Source organism: Diabrotica virgifera, chromosome 6 (assembly GCF_917563875.1).
Source record: "Diabrotica virgifera virgifera chromosome 6, PGI_DIABVI_V3a".
NCBI lineage: Eukaryota > Metazoa > Arthropoda > Insecta > Coleoptera > Chrysomelidae > Diabrotica > Diabrotica virgifera.
In genome coordinates this window covers 245,478,102-245,504,544 of record NC_065448.1, presented here as the reverse complement: position 1 = coordinate 245,504,544, position 26,443 = coordinate 245,478,102, and the positions used below count along the sequence as shown (strand labels likewise).

At 31.6% G+C, this 26,443-nt stretch overlaps 1 protein-coding gene across 1 annotated transcript in view; it reads left to right on the top strand.

Annotated features, from left to right (window-relative positions):
* Positions 1–1,425: 1,425 nt before the first annotated feature.
* The window catches only part of LOC126886822 (acyl-CoA:lysophosphatidylglycerol acyltransferase 1-like), a 57,598-nt gene continuing 32,580 nt past the window's right edge, over positions 1,426–26,443 (top strand). The window contains exon 1 of the mRNA XM_050653886.1: positions 1,426–1,947. Within this exon, the coding sequence (XP_050509843.1) occupies positions 1,925–1,947 (23 nt within the window). The 5' untranslated portion in view covers positions 1,426–1,924. The remainder of the gene's footprint in view (positions 1,948–26,443) is intronic.

Here is a 26,443-nt window from a genome sequence, read left to right as displayed (position 1 = left end):
AAACACACAAAATCGCCGATATAACTTAATTAACCTATTACATTTAAATGTCAATGTCAATAGTGTCAAAAATTCATAATTTAGTGAAGTACACTTGCCTCCGTGGACCCCTCCGTGGCTTAGTGGTAAGAGCGCCTGCCTTTGGATCGAAAAAATCCGAAAGGTTGTGGGTTCGAATCTCACCAGGGTTAGAAATTTTTCATTTATTATAAATTAATAAATGAATATAGTTTCTGTCCTTGTGGGATCGGTACTCACCGGAGGGACCGCAGACGTTCGGATACAATTAGCGTCTCTTTGCAAAGACAATGACGTCGACTTTGCAGAGTAACAAGACACTTACTCAACATACACACTACACATGACACTAATACTCATGCTGTGACTGGCTGAATGACATAAAGTCCATGCCATTAAAAAAAATACACTTGCCTGTGGTTGAACCAATTACAGCTCCCGGAGCGAACCATAGCCGATGACAGACGCTCTCGTTGGTCGTACACCCACCTAATCTTTACGCAGACAGAGTTTCTCTCACCGGCCATGATTTGCTCCAGGAGCATTATGCAGCACGGTATATTTGAATTACTTCTTCTGGTTTAAAAACGAGGTATATACTATTCGAAAACTGTAGCCCCATGTCGCCACTTTACTTTGAATATTTATTAAATCAAATGGAAGTGTTGGCGCAGTTGAATAGAAATTCCGACGAATATCAGTTCGCAAACGTTTGCAAACACTAGTTGCTTTCGTGGCGCGTGAAATGTACAAGCGCCTTTATAATACGTCGCCGTCGTATTTCTATGATTTTTTGAGTATTCTGTGGTTGTACAGCAAACGTACGTTGACATGACGTTGACGTTGACGAAAGCATTGACGTTGACATTTAGAATTTCCATACCAACTACCAACAGATTTTATTTTAATCTGCTCCTAGGGATGCGCAAAAATGTCAAAACATCGATATTTACATCGAATAATGTATCAAACGACTAACATCGATTTTACTGAATTATCGTATTGAAAACATCGATGTTTTAATATCGAAACATCGCCCATTACCACAGCAGCCACCTACAGGATCTTTTAATAAAGTACAAATACAGATGACATGTTACATGTCGAATCTTTTATTTTGACAAATAACATTAAATATGTTTGTGTTTGTATTTGTAAAATATAAATAAAACAAATGTACGATTCTATGTTGTTACCTATTTACCTATAAATGAGATCAAACGTTAAAATAAGATCAGTGAAAATGTACAAAAATTTTCCAAAAACATCGCTAAAAACATCGACATAAATATCGATGTTCGCCGATATTATCGAAACAAAAAAAATCGATGTAAAAATCGATTATCGAAAGCAGAATATCGATGTTTTTAAATCATCGATATATCGTGCGCATCCCTATCTGCTCCTGGTATTGTCATTTTTGTGCTGCTGTTGTTTTCAACTTTTGTGATAGGTTTTGATTCCGATAATATAAGTATAAGTGGTCTGATCAAAAGTGCTTGAGTGAGAACTATAACTTGTAAATTTAATAAACATCAATAACAATACTTGATCAATATACGAAACATATTTATAGGAACTAAATCCAGCAATATATTTACTACTCTATTTTAAAAATCTATGATTTGATTGCTGATATTTCTAATTGTTATTTTTCAAGGATATATCTTAACTTAAATGTAATATTATTGGACTTTTTCTTTTACTTCTCTTGGTATATTTTCAGTGCAGTTTAAGCATTTGTAAAATAGGAAAAACTGCAGCGGTATTATCGATTATTTTAAAGGACTATGTCAAAAACGAGGATGTGTATTATTTACTGAATTATTATTATTATTAATTCAGTATCCAGTGGTGACGTAATTATTAAGGAATGAACTTAAGAAAACATTAAAAAATCTACAAAATGGATAACCAAAATTCCTTGAGGTGAGTTAATTTTTTTATTTTTTTAAACAACAGTTTTGAGTAGGTACACTACTAAAGCAAAAGCATGCATTTAATTGTGTTATGGTCATTATATAATAAAATTTCTTCCACACTATTGTAACAGTTCATCTCGAAAGGTCTTGTTAAAATAATTACATATTTTGTAGCCAGTTCATTCATTTAATAAGTGGCCTAAAAATAGATTCTTTCTGAATGAAAAAAGTGAGGTATCAACACATTTTCATATTATTATTAACTGCAGGCTAAAGTTTAAAGTGTACAAGTTATTGTATGTTTTATTGACTTGCTATATCCAATATTACTTAATAGGAAATATAATTTTCCAATAAATATTCCATATTTTGCAAAATTACTGATATAGGTTTAATAAAAGCCAGATATCAGTACCAGAGGCGAGATAAGCATTAATTACTTCAACAATCATAATCAATATACTTCAAATATTATCAAACAACATTTATTATTATCTGACATAATAAATGAAAACAGAGTAACCTGGGTTAGAAAGGGACTACGTAACTATTTATAGAATATAACTATATTTACAAAATATTTTTTTTATTAATGTCCTAGGACAGTGGTGGGCAAACTTTTTTGATTTGTGTCCACAAAATTGAAGAAATTCTAGAGGAGGGCCAGAACTATAGAAAAAATGCATTTTGTGTTAAAGCGGGCCATATACTATCCTTGTTCATAGACCCCTGACAGGCCGGAGTTGCTGTACTTTGCCCATCATCGCCCTAAGGGATTCTAAGTTAGCACAATATGCAATAGATTTGTTTATATATTATAATTGAATGGGAAGTTTAAATTACAAAAAAGAGCAATACCATATCTCATTGGCCTCAGAAGAACAACACATTGTAGAAGTTACTTCAAATAAAACATATTTTCAACACTTCCCTTTTTATTTATTTGAGAAACTCTTTGCTTCATTCGTAAACACCTACATGTTTTATCAACAAGACCTACTCCACCAGAAATTAAACCTTTGATGTTTATTTACCAATCCCTTCCATTGAGTTAGTAAAGAACTCTATATTATATTCTGCGAAAAACTGTACAACCAAATCACTTTACAAATTAAATCTGCAACATCTTTTCCCAAGTTCTGTAAAATGACAAGAGCCTATCTGAAAGACCATATTATTCAGTTGGAAGAGTTTAAGAATGAATAACTAAGAAATTACAGTACCTTAAATATATGCAATTAAATAAAGTATTTTTAATTATGTTTACTAAGGTATCATATACAGCAACTTAAACTTATTAGTTCCTAAGATGTAATAATAAATAATAATAATTGAGTTTATTTGTAGCAACCTAGTACATATAATAAATAAATTAATATAATATAAAATTAATTAATTAATTAATAGTACATATAATGTAATTTGCAATTTATCTAAATTTTGAAATACCTAGATTGTTTTGTTTTATTTCATTATCTTTTATTTTGTAATATTGACGATTTATTTAATTTCAGTTTTTAATTGTTATTGTTATTTTCTGACTTCATAAACAATAACACTGCACAATTTTCAGTGACATTAAAGCATATTTCTAATTGAAGGGTACTGGTAAAGAAGGTGCTATGTCAATTTTTCCAGAAAATGAGTTTCTGGCCCCCTCTGTTAGTCACCGATCTCGACTAACGTTCTATAAATCAATCACCGCTATGAACGTGTGCAGTCAGGACTAACAACATATTTTAATTTCTCTAGTCAGGCTAAGAAGGTGATAGTTGTACATGAAGAAGTTATGTTGTACATGAAGAAGTTATGTTGTACACGAAGGCTGATACCATGGCTGTAATTCCGGCAAATTTAGTAAATAAACTAGTTTTCGTCAGTCCACAAATAATAAACAAACACCAGAGAGTCTTAACCTTTAAAAACATTTTTCTCGAAACTTATTATTTTGACATAACACCTTCTTTGCTGGTAACCTTCAATTCTAATTCTAGTTAAATATTGAAAACTGCACATCTAGGTTTCAAAAGAGCTTAACCAAGTCTAGGCCAGTGTTCTATTTATAGATCATTTGAATTATTATTTTTTTTTCGACAATTAAAATTTGTTTAAATTTTGACAAATCTTTTCCATAGTTATTTTAGGCTGTAGAAAATTAAATAATAATTTTTGTTGTATTATAATAAGCATTTGACACTCTCATCATGAACAACTAATTACTGTTCTATAGACAGGTATAGACAACAATGATATTGAGATTATGGCAAACTTATATGTGTGACAACCGAAAGAGATTTCTGACAGAGGTGTATCTTGTCTCTTGTATTTGAGAAAATGTCTGAAAAATGTAACAGACAGCCTCAAAATAAACAATGAGTTATAAACAATATAAGATATGGTGATGACACAGTGATCCATGGTTTACTGTAGTAGTCAGTGAGTACTGTGGCTTGAGTCTCAACTTCAAGGAAACAAAATAGATGCTTATAAGCAAAAACCAATAACCTGTTCCACAGTTATAGATAAACAATATAGGTACTAATTAACGATGTAAAATTATTCTCCTTTTCATGAACATTTTTCAGTGCGTCACAAATTATAGAAAAAAAGGTAAGTCCGTGATAATACACATTTATGACATTTATTCTAACGTGACATTTTAGTTAAATCTGACAGTTGTCAAATTTTATTTTCAATTTGGAATAAAACCAAATCAATTGTGTCTATTGCATTTATAAAATGGTATTTTCTTTCATTTGTATAGTCTTATAAATTGTACAGATTATATTGATAATATTATTATTTTATTTAATAAATAATTCTTTTTTGATTATGGCGCCATCTATCGACAACTAGAATAATCACCGAACTAGAATAATTACCGAAGTATTCCCAGACGTGCCTTTTTTTCTGTCACATACAATTTAATGCGTTAGAGAGAAATCGAAAAACTGTGACGCACTGAAAGATGATCATGAGAAAAAGAATAAGTATACCTTGGCATCAATGTAAATACAAAATGGGAAAGACCACTGACATTAAGGTTAATAGAACAAACTTTTCAAATATGAATAAATCATTTTTATCCAGCCAATAGCGAAAAAGTTAATCTAATTGTATACAAGCACAAAATTGCAATATTCTAGCAATCCAGTTTTGCGATGATTTTTTCTCCATCTTTTTAACCCGGCACCTGCCACGTGGCTTTGCAAGGCGCCAACTGCCACGTGGGGTGCTCACAGCACCCCTTAAAAATTTTCTGTGATCTACTTGTTTAAAAAACAAAATAATGTGTTGAGTAACACAAGAATATAAATAAACATGTTTTATTAACTTATTAGCCACTAATATGTTATAAAAGTTAAAAAATAAAATGAAAAAGGTGTTATAAGCAAATTAGCAAGTACCAAGCCATAATAAATGAAGTCAAGTAAAATATCTAAAAAAAATTAAGATTTCGTGAGTATAGAGTCTATATTAATAATTTAAATCAGTTATTTCAATAAAAAATGCAAATTTGACCTATTTATCAAGAATACAAAAAAAATTTAAAACTTAAAGTGCCAGATGATGACACTTCAATTCGACTTTAGAGCTATAAGTTCAGAATGTCACTAAATAACCACTTCAAACAATAACACATATATGCTATATAATATTATAGAAAGCTACTATGACGCACAGTTCGGTTACCAAACTTGAAATACCAAATATTTGATAAAAATGTGTTATGGGGTGCTGGTAGCACCCCACGTGGCAGGTGCCGGGTTAAATCCTTTTGATAGAGTCACTCGCTACCCGTAGCATTATTGTAAATTTGTTTTTTTCTCATTTATGTTATTGGAAAAAAATTGTTTGGGATATACAAATTGAGTACCTAACTTGTAAACTGATTGACGAATCACTGAAATTTTCACCACATTTTTATCGCCTTAGGAACCAACTTCTTATTCCTTCAAGTCCATCAATAGGAGCACCTATTTGCTTTTCTACCCTGTAGACTGCACCTTTGTGTGATACCTATCATTTGTCTTCCCTTATTTCTCTTTGGGCCTATTAATATTTTAATCACCTACTAAATTATACTGGAAACACTATAGCATTATTTTTTATTGGTTTTTAATTTGTCACATTAAATATTATACAAATTTTTGGTTTATATACAATTTTCTACAGCAGAAATATGTGTACATTTTAAAAAATATAATGCTTTCAATTTGATATACCGGGTGGTGAATTGGAACACTGGCCATAGGAAACTCAATGTAAAATTCTAAACTGTTGAATTCCTGCTTCCCTAATTATTTTACATCAAAAGTCATAAGAAACTATTTGTAGAGAATTGAAATCTGTATTGAAAACAACTGTTAATATTGTTGTACGAACAATAATTATTCAAAATTTTGTAAAAATTTAATACAATTTTCAGAGAAATACGCCAAAGTTACGCCACACACAGTGCAATAATGTGTATAAGATTGCATTCGGTGACAATGAATTTATTGTATTAACAATTTGAACTGTCAATTTCTTTATTTATTTTATCATTTATTGTTTAAAATACAATAAAGTTGATCAGATACCCTCAGTTAAGGAGAAAGTATTAATAATAAAGATATTTTCTTCAGTCAATAGTGTGCTCACTGTCAGTTAAATAGTAATGTGTGGCCTAACATGCCCACACATGCCTAAAGCGGTAAATACATTATATTTTTCAAAATTTTGGAATGTGTTTAAATCATAGAACAATTGTAACTTCTGTTTTTAATACAGATTTCAATCCTCTACAAATAACTTCTCATGACTTTTGATGTAACATAACTAGGGAAGCAGGAATTCAACAATTTAAAATTTTACATTGAGTTTCCTATGGCCCGTTTTCCGATTCACCCCCTGTATGTTTGACTGTTTTGGTATTATCTTACTATGCTCCTAGGTATTGATAATTTTTCTTCTAGTAGTATTTTTCAGGAAGTACATATAACTCATGGAACCAATAATTGTTCAAATCATAAAAAATCGTATCTTATTTAGTTCAGACGATCTCATAAACATATCAAATACAGTTTATTTTTATAATGTGGGTTCATATTTACAATGATAATTTAATTGTAAAAATAATAGGAAAGGTTACTTAATAACATGGCTTTGAAAGAGATAAGCCTTTAAATTATGATATTACTCCCAAACAAAATATTTCCAATAAAAATATTAACTGTACTGCAGTTCAAGTGACAAGGTCAACCAAAATAAAAAAATACACATGCAGTGCATTAACTCAACTGTTGATATTCATGTATATGTATACATATGTAGTTTTAGGGTTTTTATAATAGTTAGAATTAGCAGACCGCTGTCCGCATCCGGACTGTGGGCTAGTTTTGTGCGGACCGTCAATAAATTCAGAATATACCTAGTGCTTGGCAATTTTGAAAATGTTTGGCCATTAAATTGTGTTCTATGTTTGGCTCAACTTATGTGTGCGAAGCCGCTTTATCAAGAATCCGCTTTATTAAAAATCGGTAGAGATCTCACTTAACAGATGAATATCTCAACTCCATAATGAGACTCAGTTGCACTAAACTCACTCCAAACTCCAGACAGGTTGTACATAAAAAACTATAATTTTTTTCTGTGATAATTTAATTTTGTAAAGCGTTTTCCCCCTTATTGTTATACTTCCTAATCATTAATTTTGAAATTAAGTAAACGTAATATAAAATTGTCATGTGCATTTTTTTATATTCATCTCCTCTCTACTATATGTTAACTAGGAGTACTTTTCAGATGTGCATTTAATAAAAACAATTTTCAGATTTAATAAGTTTGCAACAAACACCTTGCATTGAAAGTAATGTAGAAAAGGTAACATGTGAATTAGCATTTTGTACTATGATTATTTATGTTAAATTCCTCAGTTTCCTTTCTACAAAATTAAAGATGTCTAAAAACTTCATTAGCATTCAAAATATAAATTCCTAACTTTTAAAATATTCTCAGTAACAATTTACAATACTGCTGTTTTCAAAATATACTGATAATAACATCAAAACAATACACAATGAATTTATATTTTATTTATTGTATCAGGAAAATTTAGCGAAAAGTATACAGTAACCAAAAAACAATCAGATATTATTAGTTTTCCTTTCCATATTAGTCCATGTGTGAGGTCACTTTCATATGAAAAATGTTTGTGACTCGATTTCTTTGCGGACTCCTGTTCAAAAATGTCCCCTTTAAACAAATCAGAAGGGTGCCGGGTGAAACAATTTTTTAATCAAATTCAAAATTACTTTTTTGCCTCGAAAAATGTATTTTTAGGTTTCTTGGGTAATTATAAACAGAAAAGGTCTCTTGTCATATTTCTGAAAAGTTGATAGTTTTCGAGTTATAAGCGATTTAAAATCTGGAAAATGCGAGAATATGCATTTGCGATGCTTGAAAACTTTTAAGTTTTAATCTTTTTTGTTTAAGATGACCCAAAAATGCTAAAAAACATATTTTCGGGGGCAAAAAAGTGGTGTTTGAATTTGTTAAAAAAATGTTAAACAATTTCTGCCCAAAAATTTCGCCCGAAACCCTTCTGATTTGTTTAAGGGGATATTTTTTAACAAGAATCCGCAAAGATACCGAATCAGAACAGCCAGACACAGGCAGCATAAATCCGGACCCCGGAAGTGTCATAGGTTTTCGAAACGGACCCTCAGGGAAATTAATTGGTGACCCCTGATGTAGATTATCTGCAGTGTGGGTGTTTTAAGTTTAAAAATATAATCTTAAATTGAAGAAAATAAAACAAACATAAATATAGAAACAAGCAAGCAAGGGACAGAACAGAATGGTGTAGAAAGCTTGAGAAGGTCGAGGCCCTCTAAGGGCTGTAGCACCAAGATGATGAAATGTAGAAACAGAATCACCAGAAAAGCAATGAAGCTAATAATCAGAAGAATGTGCTAAATTGAATGTAAAGATATCCTGGCAATTGAGTAGGAAAAAAAAGAATGAAACAAACCGATATCAGGATAGACAATGCGGTTGTATTAAGATTGATTATAGAAATACAATCAATGCGTAGGTACTCCCTGTTCTCACTTATGGTTCCCAAAGGTGGACATTTACGAAAGCAAACATGGACAAAATCATCAAAACACAAAGAGCAATGGAAAGACAAATGTTGCACATAAGACTAATGGATAAAAAGAGAAAAAAGTGGATAAGAGAGAAAACAAAAGTTAGAGATGTTAGACAAGAAGTTGCAAAATTAAAATGGAGATTTGCCGGACACAATATAAGACAAAAAGAAGACCCATGGAACAAAATTCTTATAAATTGGGAACAGTGGGAATATAAATAAGGTGACCAACTGTACTCATTTACTGAGTTTTGTACTCTTTTTTCGCAAACCATACTCTTTTTAAATCCTGTACTTTGAAAGTACTCATTTGTATAATTTTATACTCATTGTGAACGGATAGAGTGGATAGTGAACTTTAGAGCATTAAATTGTTTCAAATGGACCCTTCTAAACAGTAAAATTGAATGGAAGAATTTTCTTCAGCAGTCGAATTTGTAATGAAGGAAGTAAAAGATATTGTTATTCGCGATTGAAACGGAATATAGAGGGCAGGTCGAATGCAGGAAAATGGCGGATATAAATGGTATAAACAAACATTCAATTGAGGAACAGAACAATACCGATTTGATTTAAAATATTTTAATGTACTTATCATGCTGAAATTTACTAAAAATTTCATAATAGTGACCAAATTCCTTTCAAATCAACAATTTTCTGGTTTGTTTATACCACTTATAGTAGTTTAAATTTATTCCACCAGAGGTCAGATACTTTGTTTTTCATCGCGAATTAATGACCATTTTCTCTTTGAAGAAATTCGAAGAGTAAATTTATATTTAAATGAAGAAAAATTGAAGAAATGGAACAATGAGAAAATAGAACTTGAAAAAAGATAAGCAGAAATCTTTCGGCATTTTAGAGTAGAGCATATCCCACATGAAAATTTAAAAGTTTTAATAGAAATTTGCTTATGTTGTCCAGACCCTAATTAATGCATATTACAGGACTTGCCTGCAAAGGTAAAACAGTATATGTGAAAAAAGTGAGTTTTGAGATAAATGACTTTTTGTTCTTTTGTTGTGCCGTTTTGTCATTTATAAAGTTAGACAAGTGAAATTTGGAATATAAAAAAGCATGTTATTATAATAATTATTATAACAGCAAATATGTATAGTTTTTTCAAATGTGCTTATAAAATGACATATACTGTTTTACCATTTTTCCAGTATACCCAAAGAGTATATAAAAGACTTTATACGTATATACCGTCGGGGGAGATAAAAATTCCCATTGGTCATACTATGGTAAAGGAGTATATGAAATGTTTATACTATTTTACCATTGTAATTGGGAACCGTTTTTATGAAATATGTTACTGTATAACAGCATATACCACATATATCCTGTTTTACCAGTAGAGTTTCAAAAAATAGATATAACATAATACCAGGGATAAGCAGTGTATGATGATGTATATTATTCTGCCTTTGTAGAGTTTGTCGAATATACTGTTTTACCATAGCAGAGACGCAAGTACACGTACTCATATACTGTTTTACCAGTATCACATTTTGAAAACTAAATGAGATAGAAATAAACTAAAAATTGCATTAGAAAGAGCGGAAAAAATTACCCAGTTTTGGCGGCAAATTCAAAAATCGATTTTTTTCACATATACTGTTTTACCTTGGCAGGCAAGAGGACTTGCCTCGATAATTTTATTTATAGCCATTACTGCCCTAAAAACAGGTAAAAAACATATTGTTCGGTTTCATTTTTCCTCAATATTCCTCGTTATAGAGGGTTATAGTTCAATAGGAATTTCATGGGACACCTAATGTACCTCGTTATAAGCGAAACCTCGTAATATCCGTGTTCGTTATAGAGAGAGTCCACTGTACTTGCAAAGTGTACTCTTTTTGAACAAAGAATAGTTGGTCACCTTAATATAAACGAAGAAGAGGAAGGCCTTAAATGAGATGGCAGATGATATCAAGAAGCATGTGGGCTCTAGGTGAATAACTATAGCGGCAGACAAAGAAGAATGGAAAAGGATTGGGGAAGATTATGTCCAAAGATGGGCCGAAGAAAGCTAATTAGATAAATAGATAGATGGATAGAAATGCAGAATATATTATGGAGTGATATTAGTTAAAAGAAGCAAAGAAAAAAAAACATATTTTGTCTAACATAAAACACTTTCTTTTCTTATCATTCCTATTCCTTTATTATTCAGTTATTCGGTTTGTGATATGAATATGCAGATGATACGAATACTAACTGCAAAATTATTTTATTTGAATGTTCTTATCAATAGTGTGGTAATTTACAGAAAAAACTGATTAGGTAAATGTAAGAATTCTAAATTTATAATGATTAAAAAGTAAAATGAACTCCAGATATTCCTACCCATTAAAAATATTTCTTTGAAAAAATTAATAAATTAACCAAATGAGAAACGCTCGTATGGTCGTATGAGGACCTGAAGTATATTCAAAAGATTAGAGAACCAATTAGTCCAGGGATATAAGTTTTTCTGAGAACATCTTAATAGCCAGGAATTTGAGTTTTTCCGATAATTTACAGGGTTAGAGTAAAGTATGGAACCAATTAAATACCTTTCATGTAAAAAAGAAGCAATTCATGAAACTTTGTCTGCAAGTACAATGACACATACCGCATCTGATGACATATTTTGTTGCTACTTTTCTTCTGGTTTCATCGGAAATACTTCACTTTTTACTTTAAAAGGGACACCCTCTATATTTTTGCATATTTTAGTTTGCAGACATCGTGAATTGTTAAATTCCACAAATTCAGCAACATCGTTCTTTTACTATGATTTATTGAAATTGAAGGCTTTTATTTATTAGAAATTAATTTAATTGTAAAAATATGGTTTATGAAAATTATACTAGTTTTGAGGGTTATTATAAAGGCACAAGAAGACATAGTAAGAAAGAATGTAATTATAGTATGTCTATAGTTTGCCTATTATGCTATAATTTATTATTGTGAACACTGTAATGAGGTTGGATCACCACAGAAAACCAATCTTCCCCAGTTCTTTTAAAACCCTGTTTATGGCTTCTAAACGTAGATTGCAAATTTTGCAGTATTGTATCTCTCTATCTAGATCATTGATATGAGCTCACCCAAAGTAACACAATGCAAACTTTTGCCCTGTCTTTTTTTCCTGTCGTCATCCCAAACACAATGCAAAAAGTTGCAACTCGATAGGTGGTGTATTTAAAAATCGATTTTTTTATTTCCTAAATATCCTAGTCTATGATTCATCGAAAACACAATAATTCTAAAGAAACAACAAAAATGAAACACGTTTCTAGCTTGGCATGTATCGTTACTCACTGACTATGTTGCCAACTATTGAAAAAACTGTGAAAAATATGTGTTTATATTCGCAAAATAGTGTATTATTAATACCATCAATAGTTAGTTAGTTATCAACAATATCATAGTTGTGACAAAGTCCTCTAGAATCGACAGAAATAAAGTAAACAATAAAGTAAACCTCTTCTGTCTTTTTAAATATACACTCCTCCAAGAAATTAACGCACCACCTTAAAACTGGGTAATTTTTGATGTTTCGAATTTCCTAAACTTGTCTGATTTAAGCGATTTTTTAAACATGTTATAGCCTAGCCTTATTCTTGAACAATATCGCTGTAATAATATTGTTCCTAGACAAGTAAATTGTCATTGTATACCAGGTGTACCAATCAAACTGTGATTTTTACTCAAAGTTCGCAACACCCTGTAGAATATCCCAGCATTTGTAAAATACTGAAATTAAAACCCAACTCTAGCCTAACGTTTATTTAACATTCTGTTTTTTGATTCATTCGCTTATGTTGGATAATAAAAAAATTAGGTACTTTAACAACTAGCCCTGCTTTTCATCAATAAATACAGGGTGTTTTTAAATAAGTATGGCAAACTTTAAGGGGCAAATAATGACAGTTTTCTTTATATACTTCTTGTTCTACGGCACTACAGCCCAAATTGAGCCTTGGCCTCCTTTATTTTTTGCCTCCACCCTTGCCTGTCTGTGGCTGCTCTTCTCCATACACGGACTCATTTAGAGCATACACACATAAATTATTTGTGGATTTTGCTAAAGACAGTGTCCTTCACAAAAAGCTGTTATTGCTTTTTTTATAGCTTAATAGGGGGAGGTGAAAAACAATTTTTTAGTAATAATTATTTTAATCAATAAATCAATTCATTATTTTTCTAATTTTAATCACGCAAATTTCGCTGAAAACTGCCAATACTTTCCTCACGTAGGTATCGTAATCAATAACATGACATAACTATATATAATAATAATATAATGGTAATGTTTATGTTGACAATAATACTACTAACTCATTAAAAGTTTTATGACTATGAATGAATTTGTCATACTTCTACTGGTAAGATTTAATTTATTCAATATTAGACTTAAAAATTTAAACAGAAGAGAATATTTTATATCTTATTTAATATACAGAAAGGTGTAAGTTAAAAATTAGACACCAATTGATAAAAACACAAGTTTTTTGGGGGTTAAATAAATTCTCAACATTATCTAAATTATGGGAACCAGACGATCCAGCTTATTCGGCAACAATTAAACATACAAAAAAATATGTAATTATTAAAAACAATAATCACAAAATTTAGAAAATTGATACAGTAATTTTGTAACGTAAATGATCAATTCAATGAATTAAAGAAATGATTCGGCAAAAGGAACGGTCCGGTACATCTTTAACTTTCAGTTTTTAAGAGTTTATTTACGTAATACACTGCTCTAAGAAATTAACGCACCATCTACAACAACAACAAAAAAAAAAAGAATGTGTGTGTACTTTGTACGCACGTAAGAAGTTATACTTCTATTATATTATGATTTCGACGAAATAAATAAAGGTACTTAAAACTTTATTTGTATTTTATTTAATTAATAAACTAATTTTGATATTACCACTTTCAAATTTTTTTTATTAAAACAACACCAAAAATTAAAAAAAAAAAAAGGATTACAATCGTCCGTGTCAGGATTTGAACCCGGGACCTTCGCGTTATGTAGTCGAATGCTCTACCAATAACCCATCAGGGTTTTGTTTTTACGGCTTCTGGGACGTAATTATAAACGACGGTGACAAATAGATCAAGTGAAGTATTAAATATAAAAATCTCACAATAAAACACTGAAAAACGTTTGTTTTCTATACTTCCACAAAATTTATTACAACTATGTTATTACTACAGCTGTTTCGGTAAAGTGCCTTTCTCAAGTGATATATTTTACAATGTGTTTGCCTTTTTTAAGTCTTTAACTGAAGAGGTTGAGGAGTGGGGAGCTGTTTGTCTCGAGTTGGTCATTCAGAATTATATCTGTATTTTTCAATTTATTTGTCAATTTATTTTTGTCATTTATTTATTTTTGTCAATTTTTGTATTTATTTATCAATTTGTCTGTATTTTTCAATTAATAAATTGAAAAATACAGATATAATTCTGAATGACCAACTCGAGACAAACAGCTCCCCACTCCTCAACCTCTTCAGTTAAAGACTTAAAAAGGCAAACACATTGTAAAATATATCACTTGAGAAAGGCACTCTGCCGAAACAGCTGTAGTAATAACATAGTTGTAATAAATTTTGTGGAAGTATAGAAAACAAACGTTTTTCAGTGTTTTATTGTGAGATAAAATGAACTTCCATCAAGTAACGGTCGAATCCATCAAATATAAAAATGTTTAAAATACTTATTATCTTACTCCCAAGGAAGACAAATCCAAAGACACAAAAATTATAATAAATATATTTACTAAAAACACTAATATATTATTTTCAAACCTTAGTTGCGCTGATACATACATAAATTGGATGATTTAGCAACTAACAACATACTATCGGTGTGCGCATGCGCCAGGGAATGTAAAAATTCACCCTCGTGCCTAAAGAAGTATAACTTCAAAAACGATTTAATGGTGTTTAAAATTGATTTGTATTCATTTTTGTATTGAATGTACCATGTATTTGGAATGTTTTTCTCAAGTTACTTGTATTGTTTCTTGTTTTGACCGTTTTCTAAGCAACACAAAACAAAGGTGCTGTAAATTTGTTAATGTCGATAAGAGGTTATTGTTGATGCCAATCTGGCATTTGTAACAGGAGTGGAGATACGTCTTATTAAGAAATAAATTTGAACATTTTCAATTTTTAGAATTAGCGATTTTGTTGTTGAGATTGTGTTAACTTTATGAATATTGAAGATGGTTAGCAACAACATCACCAAATCTGTTTGTTTTACAAGCTAAAGTAATATGAAATAAAACGCGTTTCATTTCAGTTAGGTAATTATTTTCATGTTATATCATCATGGCTTATTCACTCCTGGCGGAGTGTCTGCCGCCCTTTTGGGCTCTCTGATTCATTTGTTGAGAATCAGTCCGCTGTTGTCTTTTATTATTGTAGCAGTGTGTTGTGTGACTTGGCCCTGTCTACAATTTTCCTCCATTCTTTCCGGTCCTTACACTGCTCCTTCCAATTGTAGATTCTTAGCTTCTTTATGTCTCCTAAGCTCCATCTTGTTTTGAGTCTTCCCTTTGATCTCTTTGTTGTTGGTCTCCAGCCGATTATTCGCTTTAGCGTAGATTCTGGGTTAGCTCTTTCCAGTGGCGTGCTGGCCATATAAATGAATCGGTGCAATCACCGAGCGGTCAAATAGGTTCACAAAAATTTTTAGATGTAACTAAAAAAAAATATTTATTTAATTTCTAGTCGAATGTTGATTTTGCTTATAATATCTATTAATAAACATTTCAAAAAAATTAAAAATTTTTTAATTGTAAAATACAAGTTAAGTAGGTACCTAATTAAATAAGACTATATACATAAATAGATTGCTACAGATAATATTTATTTTCATGCATACAAGTATTATTTAGTATTTTGTATTTTGACAACGAAACCCGATTTGGGCTTCGAAACGTTAATAAATTTATTTTTTAGTAAAATTTTGGCTTATTTCCCATAGAAAATACTTAATCCTACAAGTATATTTATGATTTTTCAATTTTCTTCAAACATATATGTACCTACTCTGCAGAATAAAAAATGTAAAAACTTCTTGCATATTTTGACCGAATTATTGGTCAAAAATACGGTATAAGTATCAAAAAACGATTTGATCAATACAAATCGTTTTATGATGATATAATCACTCTACATCCTAGAAATGTTGATACAATAAAAAATGGTATGCCTTTAACGGCATTTAAATCATTTACTGAAAAATTCATAAATTGTTATCCTTCCATATCTGCGATTGCAATTTTAGAGAAGAACTCGTGGATTTTGCTGATAAATCGATAATGCGATAAAATAGGATTTTGGAAAATACTGAAATTATAGAAGATCGAGTTAATGATGAATATGTTCAGTCTACATAAAATATAAAGGATGATATTATTAATCGAAGTGATAATGAACATGACAAATATGACAATGTTGTTGATATCGTGAAAACTTCACCTCCGTGTGGTACTAAAAAGTGTAAGGATTGTATAGTATAGCTTACTGTTACGCTGTTTTACATAAGTACAACTTATATCAGTGTGCTTATCCAAATTTCAATAGTATATAAGCATTTATTAACTCTTTCAGTGACATTAGTATCTTGCGAAAGAAGCTTTTCAACGTTGAAGTGCATAAAAAGTCGGTTAAGAAGTAATTTAACACAAGATCACTTCGAAACATTTATGCTAACGGCTATAGAAAAAGAAGCTTTGAATGAGCTTAAAAATGATGAAATAATCTAGGAATTTGCTCAAAAATTTACTTTAATGCGAAAATTATTGATCGAGAGTTAAGTAAATATTTTATAAAATAATTGCAAATTAATGTTTAGATTATTGTGTTGTATTAACATTTTAAATATTACTAAATTAAAGTATCTGCACTGTACTTATATTTGTACTCTCTTGTATAATTGATTTACTAAAATCCAACTTAATACATAACTGAAAAATTCTCAAACTTTTATTTCACTTTTATCAAATTATGGTTTCTGCCTTACCACATACAATATTGTCATACATGTCATTTACTATTTGTAAGATTGCTTATTCTTAAATAAAAAAATATAGCAAAATAAAAAAATCATTGAATTCAAAGTTTTATGTTTGATTTAAAAATAATTTATATTTTTGTTTTTTTGATTTTATGAAGAACGAATAAAATATCCTGATAATAGAAGGTTAAATGAGGAGGGCAGGCCGCTTTTCTATAAAATCATCGGGCCGCTTGAAAAATTCCAGCACGCCACTGGCTCTTTCTGTGTGTTCCAGTCACCTGAGCCTTTGCGCCTTCGCGAACTTGATTATGTCTTCACCCTGGATGGCTTCTTTAATTTCTTCATTGGTTAACATTCTAAATTCGCCAACACCTATCCTTACCTTCGTCGAATTATCTTTCTACGGTTTCAAACTTCATTTCATCTTTTTGTGTTACGCACATCGTCTCTGCATCATAGCGATAGGTGGTAACTGGCTGATTGCGGTCTTGTAAATTTTTAATTTGGTTGTCTTACTGATGTGTTTTTCTTTTAAGTTGGTAGTTCCAGTAGGTTTTATTACCCAGTAGGATGCGCTCATTTATGTCATCCGTTCTATCATTTCTGCCATTCACTTTCACTCCCAGGTATTTGAAACGGCGTACTCTTTAAAAGGTATATGTGTTACAGTCAAAGCCCGAAATAAATTACATTTCGGCCTTTGACTAGTCAAACCTAGGAGAGACTAAGTTGGTCAGGCAAAGGTCGAAATTAATTTTATGAAATCGGGGTTTGACTGGTCAAACATTTTTTAATTTTAATGTTTATTATTTTTATATTGTCGTAATTAAAATAAAAAAATAGTGTTTATTCTCACATGTTGAGGCATTATGGAATTTAGAGTTGCACAATACGTTAGACCTTTTTTACATGTACTTACATAATTTTGAAGAGCATTTCTTATTGCAGTAGCATTTTATAAAGCCTTGTCCTCCAAATTTAGAATCTTTTTTACTAATTTCTCTTAGAGACAGCTTAACGTCTGAAACATCTTCGAAATTAAGAAAATTCTTCTTTTTTATTCGATTTCTTGAAAAAAGAATGTTTATTGTTCCGTATTTCGTACCAACTCTACCGTCTATATTGTGAGCGGCCGTGTAGTAACGGCATAATCGCTGGCCTCATACGCCAGTGGACGTGGGTTCGAGCCCTGCCAAAGACAAACCATTTTTATTTCCGATAATGACACGATCCGTCTCAACGTGCGTCGGAGAGGACGTTAAGCCGTTGGTCCCCCTGGGCTAGAGTACATCGGCACTAGTTACTTAAAACAGGGTTAAAGATGTAAATGGCGCCGGAACTGTCCGAAAGGATCTCCCCGGCAAAAATGCCATACGATATTATTATTATTATACTCTACCGTCAATTGTTTTAGCTTTTATGATACCCAAAATATTTCGAGCATCTCCTTTGGCTATATCAAAGCTGGGGAGAGGTATTGTTACACAGACAGAAAAGATTAAAATAAATATAGGAAATGCGATTGAAGGTCTTCATGGCCAGGCTAATGCTATGAAACAATTAAATGAAAAAAAAATCCTCCAAATTCGATCGGAAAAACTGTAACAATACCTATCCCCAGTTTTGATAGAGCCAAAGTAGATGCTCAAATATTTTGAGTATCACACAAGATAAAACAATTGACGGTTTATATAGAGTTGGTACGAAATACGGAACAATAAACCACCTTGTTTCAAGAAATCAAATAAGAGAATGCAAAGAGAATTTTCTTAATTTCGAAGATGTTCCAGACGTGAAGCTGTCTCTAAGAGAAATTAGTACAAAAGATTCTAAATTTGGTGGACAAGGCTTTATAAAATGCTACTGCAATAAGAATGCTCTTCAAAATTATGTAAGTGTAAAAAAGGTCTAACGTATTGTGCAACTCTAAATGCCATAATGCCTCAGCATGTGAGAATAAACACTATTTTTTTATTTTAATTACGATAATATAAAAATAATAACATTAAAGTTAAAAAATGACGTTTTATTAAACCTAATCTAACAAATTACGACATTTTAATAGCTGATCGGGGTTTGACTGGTCAAACCGATTTCATAAAATTAAAGTTCGACCTTTGCCTGACCAACTTAGTCTCTCCTAGGTTTGACTAGTCAAAGGCCGAAACTGTAATTTATTTCGGGCTTTGACTAAGATCGTCAGTCAGACCTGAGGATTGCCTAGTCAAACCTAGGAGTGCCTGAAATTCGGGCTTTGACTATGACATATGCACCAAGCTTAATTTCTTTCTTGATGTTCATGCTCTCTCTTGAACACTTGAGGTACCTATTTCGTTTTGCTCTGGTTTATTACTAGCCCTCCCTTTGTTAGTTCTTTATCTACTTATTAATATTATCTTCTTCATGTTATATGGTAAGTTTTAAAGTGGCGCGTTAATTTCTCGAAGCAGTGTATTTATTGCTAATATTTAAAATATACATGTTAGTTTTTAATCTTAATATAATATAAATAAAGTAATAGTAGTTAATCATTACAGATTTATCACAACGCCAAAATGTTTCGAGATACATATGTGTGACGATTAATTAATTACATAATTTGTCAAATATTTCTAAAAAATATAACTTGCATCGGTCTCCCACATCAGACTAATAATACCTCTCAACAACCTTGACTTTAGATCTACCTTGCAACTTATAAAAAATGAATGGCATGATGTGAAATGTTCAATTGTTTTGCTAGATGATAAATAAGTAATGTATTCAAATACGAACCAATCTGACTGTGACATATAGGTACTAGTATATGTATGTTTTGAGTTGAATGGGAACTATATATACGTAGTTTTTTGCATAAATCTCTTCCAATTATCACTATAAATTCACTTCAATCGATTTCACTATGCGTGAGTTCTCACAAGTGGAATTAACTTTTTAATAAACAATATTTTAAAATAATAATTAATGTTGTCAAACAAAATGTGTTGAAGCAAAAATTACCAGGAATTTCCTTTTAAAACTGTTCAAAAATAACTGTTAATTAGAATTTTAAATAAATAACGTATATAAATTTTAAGAATATTAAATATCTACATGTATGTACAGGGTGTTTCATTAATAATTGTCCATATAGTAACTGGAGAAACCTTAGCACAAATACGAAGATTTAACCTAAAACACTTAAATAAAATGTTGTTCGTTACTGAGTTACAGGGTGTTTTATCTAAAAATTTAAAAATTATTTTTGCTCAGAATTTTAAAACTGTTCGACGTATCCTTTTCATACTTGGCAGAAAGTGCGACTACTAGACACCCTACTAAATTGTGATAAACAAACGTTTCTAGTTACTACCAGAGGCGTACGACAGGGGATGGTGAATGCTTGGCCCTTCTCAAATTCTACGCCACTGGAGGAATTACTATTTTAGTGCCATTTTGAGATTCTACAATGCTTTCTACGTAAATAATATACTCTTCATTGGTAACGATAAAGTCATTAGTTTTCGAGATATTTGAAGTTAAATATGAAACGTCACAGTTATTTTGATTAATTTATGATACGATTCATATGATTAAAATTTAAAAATTATTTGTACCCAGTACTTTAAAGCTGTTTGGCGTATCCTTATAATACTTGGCAGACAGTGTAGGTACTTTACACCCTACTAAATTAAAATAAATAAACGTTTCTAGCGACTACCAGAGGCGTACGACAGGGGATAGTGACTGGTTGACCCTTCCCAAATTCTACGCCACTGACGAAATTGCTATTTTAGTGTAATTTTTTGATTTTTCAATACTTTTTATGTAAATAATATACTCTTCATTCGTAACGATGAAATGATTAGTTTTCGAGATATTTGAAATTAAATATGAAGCGACACAATACACTGATCAAAATAACCGTGTCGTTTCATTTTTAACTTCAAATATCTCGAAAACTAGTAACTTCATCGTTACGAATGAAGTGTATATTATTTTCATAGAATGTATTGGAGAATCCAAAAATTGAACTAAAATAGCAATTTCGCCATTGGCGTAGAATTTGGAAAGGGTTAACCATTCACTGTCCCCCGTCGTACGCCTCTGGTAATAGCCATAAAGGTTTGTTTAACATAGTTTAGTAGTTTGTATAGTACCTATACTTACTGCCAAGTATAAAAAGGATACGTCGAATAGTTTTAAAATGCTGAGCAAAAATATTTTTTAAATTTTTAGATAAAACACCCTGTAACTCAGTAAAGAACCACATTTTATTTAAGTGTTTTAGGTTAAATCTTCGTATTTTGTGCTAAGGTTTCTCCAGCTACTATATGGACAATTATTAATGAAACACCCTGTATATGTATTTTATTTCCATTTATACATATAATATACCTAAAAGCACGTAAATTATTTAATTTTGAAGTTTGAACTCTTGACAAAACCGCATCCATAAAAAAAGTACAGTGTACAACACATGAGAAAATGACATATTTCTCCCTCGCTTGATTTGCGGCGTACTGCGCTAGTGAGAAATATGTCTTTTTTCTCACTTGTTGTACCTACAATATACATACTATTTCTTCTCATATCTCAGCACAGCAACCATTGGTTTCAGAAATATTTTTAAGGTGTAGCTGAGTCCTCGTGTAGGGTTTTATTGCTCACATACCAGGACGCCTTGAATAAAATTCTCAATATTTTTGAGCAGACTCTTTTTAGTATCTTGATATTTGATGGCTTTCAGCAATCCCAGACTTAAACACTATAGGTTCAAATTGGTTTTATCATAGATTTATACAGGAGCTGGTCACTGTCGGCGATCCTCGCCACTGTGGCATCTATTACAAAATCACTGGCGCTAAAAAATCGCCTGTTTAAAGCCGGCCTCAAACGACTCGTGTACTTCGCAAGTACAGAATTATTGGCCTACTTGGAAAGTATACGAGTTTGCGATTGCAATGACAAACAGGGCACTCACACGACGTGTACAATTTACGCGAGCGTAAACATTTGGCTTAACGACCTTGACAAATGAATCAGTGGTGTGATTACTAATAAATAGACCAGGACATTTAGGAAAAAATAAATCGATATTTAAATACAGCACGTAGAAAGTTACAACTTTTTCCACCTACCCCTACCGAAAGTATACTTTTCCGGACCTGATTGTAGGGAGCAAAGTTGTACTTTTCCTCCCTAGGGAGGAAAAGTAAAAGTGACGTCATGGTATTTCATTCATGAAATATAACTTATTGACGCCCTGTACAATATCTATTTTCCATTACGTAAGTATCTATACATTTTGACGTTTATTTAAAAACACTTTGTATTTTGCAGAATGGTAAAAAACAGTAAATTGTTATTCTGATTTAGCAATGTTTACATTAATAATTTGACTTATATTTGACAGTTGACAGTTATATTGTACCTACTTGTTAGTTTTAGTTCTAATAAATTTTGTTGGTTAGATACATAAATAAATTAAGTAAAAATAAAAAAATGACTTGAGGAAGGTGGAAAAACCATATGTATAACATGGGAGTAAAGTGCCTTTTCCTCCCTTGAACGATTACTGAAACTTCATTCTCGGGAGGAAAAGTAGCACTTTCCTCCCTTGTTATACAAATAGCTATTTTCATTGTGTTCAGGATGACACCAGTAAAAAAGTCAACAATAGAAACATGGCTGGAAATGCATAGTTGCATTTTAAAGTGCATGATATGCATCCAAAAGTGCATAAACATGTGAAAATAAGTGTATTAGGGCCAGATTTTGTTACTCGGGGGTTTTCGGGTCGCTGAGGACGAATACCCATCAGAACAGACCATCGGGGCACCTGGTGTCCAGGTTCACTGCTAAGGCTCGTCATCTAGAGTTTAGAGGGTTTTCAGCACTAAATTTATGCAAACAGATTACTCGGAAGTTTTTGGGGTAGCTGAGCAAAAATATGCCATCAAAACCGACCCCCCGTTGCACCTGATTCCCAAAAACCCTCCAAACTCCTGAAAATAACATGCCTTGGCATTGTGTACCAGGTGGTCGGGGGGTCGATTATAATGGCGTATTCGTATTCAGCGACCCCAAATTTGCATGCATTAATCTATGTATTTCAAATTAATCTATTTGCATGCATCCAGTGCCGAAAACCTTAAAAACCGCAGAAGATGACGTGCCTTAGAAGTGACCACGGGCACAAAGTGCTCCGGGGGTCGGTTCTGATGGAGTATTCGTGTTCAGCAGCACCCAAACCCCCGTATAATCCGTTTGCATTAATTTAGTACCAAAATCCCTCGAAACTCACAGAAGATTACGTGCTACAGCAGTGACACTGGGCACCAGGGGCTACGGGGGTCGGTTCTGATGGCATATTCGTATTCAGCGACTCCACAAACCTCCAAGTAAACTGATTGCATCAATTTTAGAGCCCTTAGCCCTCGAACCTCCAGATGACGTGCCCTAGTAGTGATCCTTGGCACCTCAGCGACCTCAAAAACCTCGCGAGTAACAAAACATGGCCCCTAATATGCTTATTTTGACATGTTTATGCATTCTTTAATGCATCTTAAGAACTTTAAAAAGCAATTATTAATTAAGCATTTCCACCCATTTTTCTACTGTAGACTTTTTTCCTGACATCATCCTGAACACAATGCAAAACTAGCAAGTCTCTAGTAGACCTAAGGATCTGTTTTTAGGTGGATGTGAGAGGTGGCATTCAGATTTTTGCGGATAAAGTTAGGTGATAACTTCGTTAATAATAATTGAAGTATGCTCTTTCTCAAATATGCCCGGAACATTAATAAAAAAAATAAAATATTTAAAAATTTCAAAAAATTTTGTTTTTTTTCTACTTTTTTTGCTTATAACTTAAAAACTATTCATTTTAGAACAAAGTCGTATAGGAATAAAACAAAGATAATTAAATTTTCTATCAGATGCGATTGGTTAAAAATGTTTTAATTTATCACCCTTGCTTCAAAATACCAATAAATATAAAATAAGGGGGCAAAACAAGCCTGTCCTTAATCAATGATTTTCCATCACTTAGGTTACACTTGGAACCTTCCTAATTCGCTTAGAAAATTTTTGTAATGTGCTAAAACCGTACACCAAATTTCATTAAAATTGACTTACTAGATTTTGCATAATAATGTTGCAATCTAAACTTTTTTTAAAAAATTAAAATTTTTTAAAATCTTGCACAACAAAAACTGGAACATACAAAGATTTGTCAATTTTTTTACATATAAAGAAGTACTCCACCTATCTAATGCACTGTACAGAATTGAAATCGGATTATTTAAGCAGCCTCAGCAATGTTTTAAAGTTATAAACAATTTTTTGGCTTATAAACAAATTAGTGCTCTGGCCAGGAGGGGGTGCTACGGGCTCCTTTATTTAGATGAACTTACCCAAGTTTTTTTATGTATTTTGACCCGGATAACACGAATTTTTTGGGTAACAGTTGATCCGAATGTCGATAAGATTGTTATAAACAAAGAACTTGAGGAATTACATAACATCGATTTTTCGCAAAATAAAACTTTTTTGTATTTCTTGGGTAATTCTAAGCAAAAAATGTTCTTACAAGTTTTTTCGTAGGATGCATAGTTTTCGAGATAAACGCGGTGGAACATTTAAAAAATCGAAAAATTGCAATTTTTGAACGAGAATAACTTTTGATTAAAAATAAAATAGCAATTCTACTACAGCATTTGAAAGTTTAAGTCAAATTATACCTGTTTGAATTATGTATTTGCATTGCTAAAAATTAATCTTTTTATTATTAAACAAAGCTATTTGTTTATAAGCCAAAAAATTGTTTATAATTTTAAAACATTGCTGAGGCCCCTTAAATAATCCATTTTAATTCTGTAAAGTTTATTAGATAGGTAGAGCACCTCTTTATATGTAAAAAAATTAGCCAACTTCTAAATGGTCTACTTTTTGTTCAGAAAGATTTTAAAAAATTTGAACTTTTTTAAAAACATTTAGATTGCAAATTTATTATGCAAAATTTATTAGGTCGATTTTAATGAAATTTGGTACACCATTTAAGTATGTTACAAAGAATTTCCTACGCGAATTACTAAGGTTCTAAGTGCCACCAAAGTAGTTAAAAAATATTGAATAACAACAGACTTATTTTGCCCCCTTATTTTGTATTTATTGCTATATTGCAGAAAAGGTAATACCTTAAGACATGTTTTACCAGTGGTATATCATAAAAAATTCAATTATCTTTATTTAAAAAAAAAGATTAAGGCAGTGCTTTTGTTTATATTTGATTTTGTTTTGTTTTGTTTATATATATCTTTATTTTATTTCTCTACGACTTTGTTCCGAAACGAACAACATTAAGGTTATAACAAAAAAAAAAACAGAAAAACATCGATTTTTTACTAATGTTCCGGGCATATTTGAGAAGGAACATAAGTCAATTATTATTACTGAAGGTGTCACCTAACTTTATCTGCAAAAATCCGAATGCCACCTCTCACATCCAAAAATAGACGTTTTTTCGCAGATCCTTACTGGTCTATAGGTGGTGTATTTAAAAATCGATTTATTCCGGTGTTTTTAGTGCTAAATGCACTGGTCTAAATCAATAGTCGCAGTAAATGCCAATTATTTATACATTTCGTTTGACCGCCTCTGCAAGTATAAACAAGTATGTACTTCGCAAGTGTGCGAATAATCGTGATCCCTTTGACTCGGGTCATTTTTACCGACAACAGTTGGAAGACGAACGAGTGGCGACGAGTGATAAATAATTGTACAAGTAACCCACTCAGACGACATGGCAAGTATACGCAAGTGACGATTATTCGCCAAGTACACGAGTCGTTTGAGTCCGGCTTAAACCATTTTGTGGATCCACAGAGTAGCCCTGCAGCGTGGTTCGAGTGTTTCTGCGCTTAAATAATAACATGAAGTGCAAAATACCGCTCGCCCTAATAATTTGTAGACTATGAAAAAGCGTTTGTAGTGGAGTCACTGAAGGTGGATATGAGCTATTACCTCCGATTTCGTTGAACCTCCATCGATTTGCATGAAAATTGGTGAGTGGTTGGATATCTCAAGGAACAAAGGTGACTTGGTGTCAACTTGCGCTTTTACCCTGGGGTGGATGCCACCCCTTCTCGGGGGTGAAAATTATTTTATTAAAAATAACCCCATAATTCGATAGAGGGACAAATTTCAAGCAAAATTTGTTATATAAAGTTATTAAAATAAATCAAAACTTTTTGAGTTATTAAAGATCAAAGATTTTAATTTTTCTTGAGAAAAATGCATGTTTTTAACAAATTTTTCATCAATAACTCAAAAAGTGTAAGTTTTTACAAAA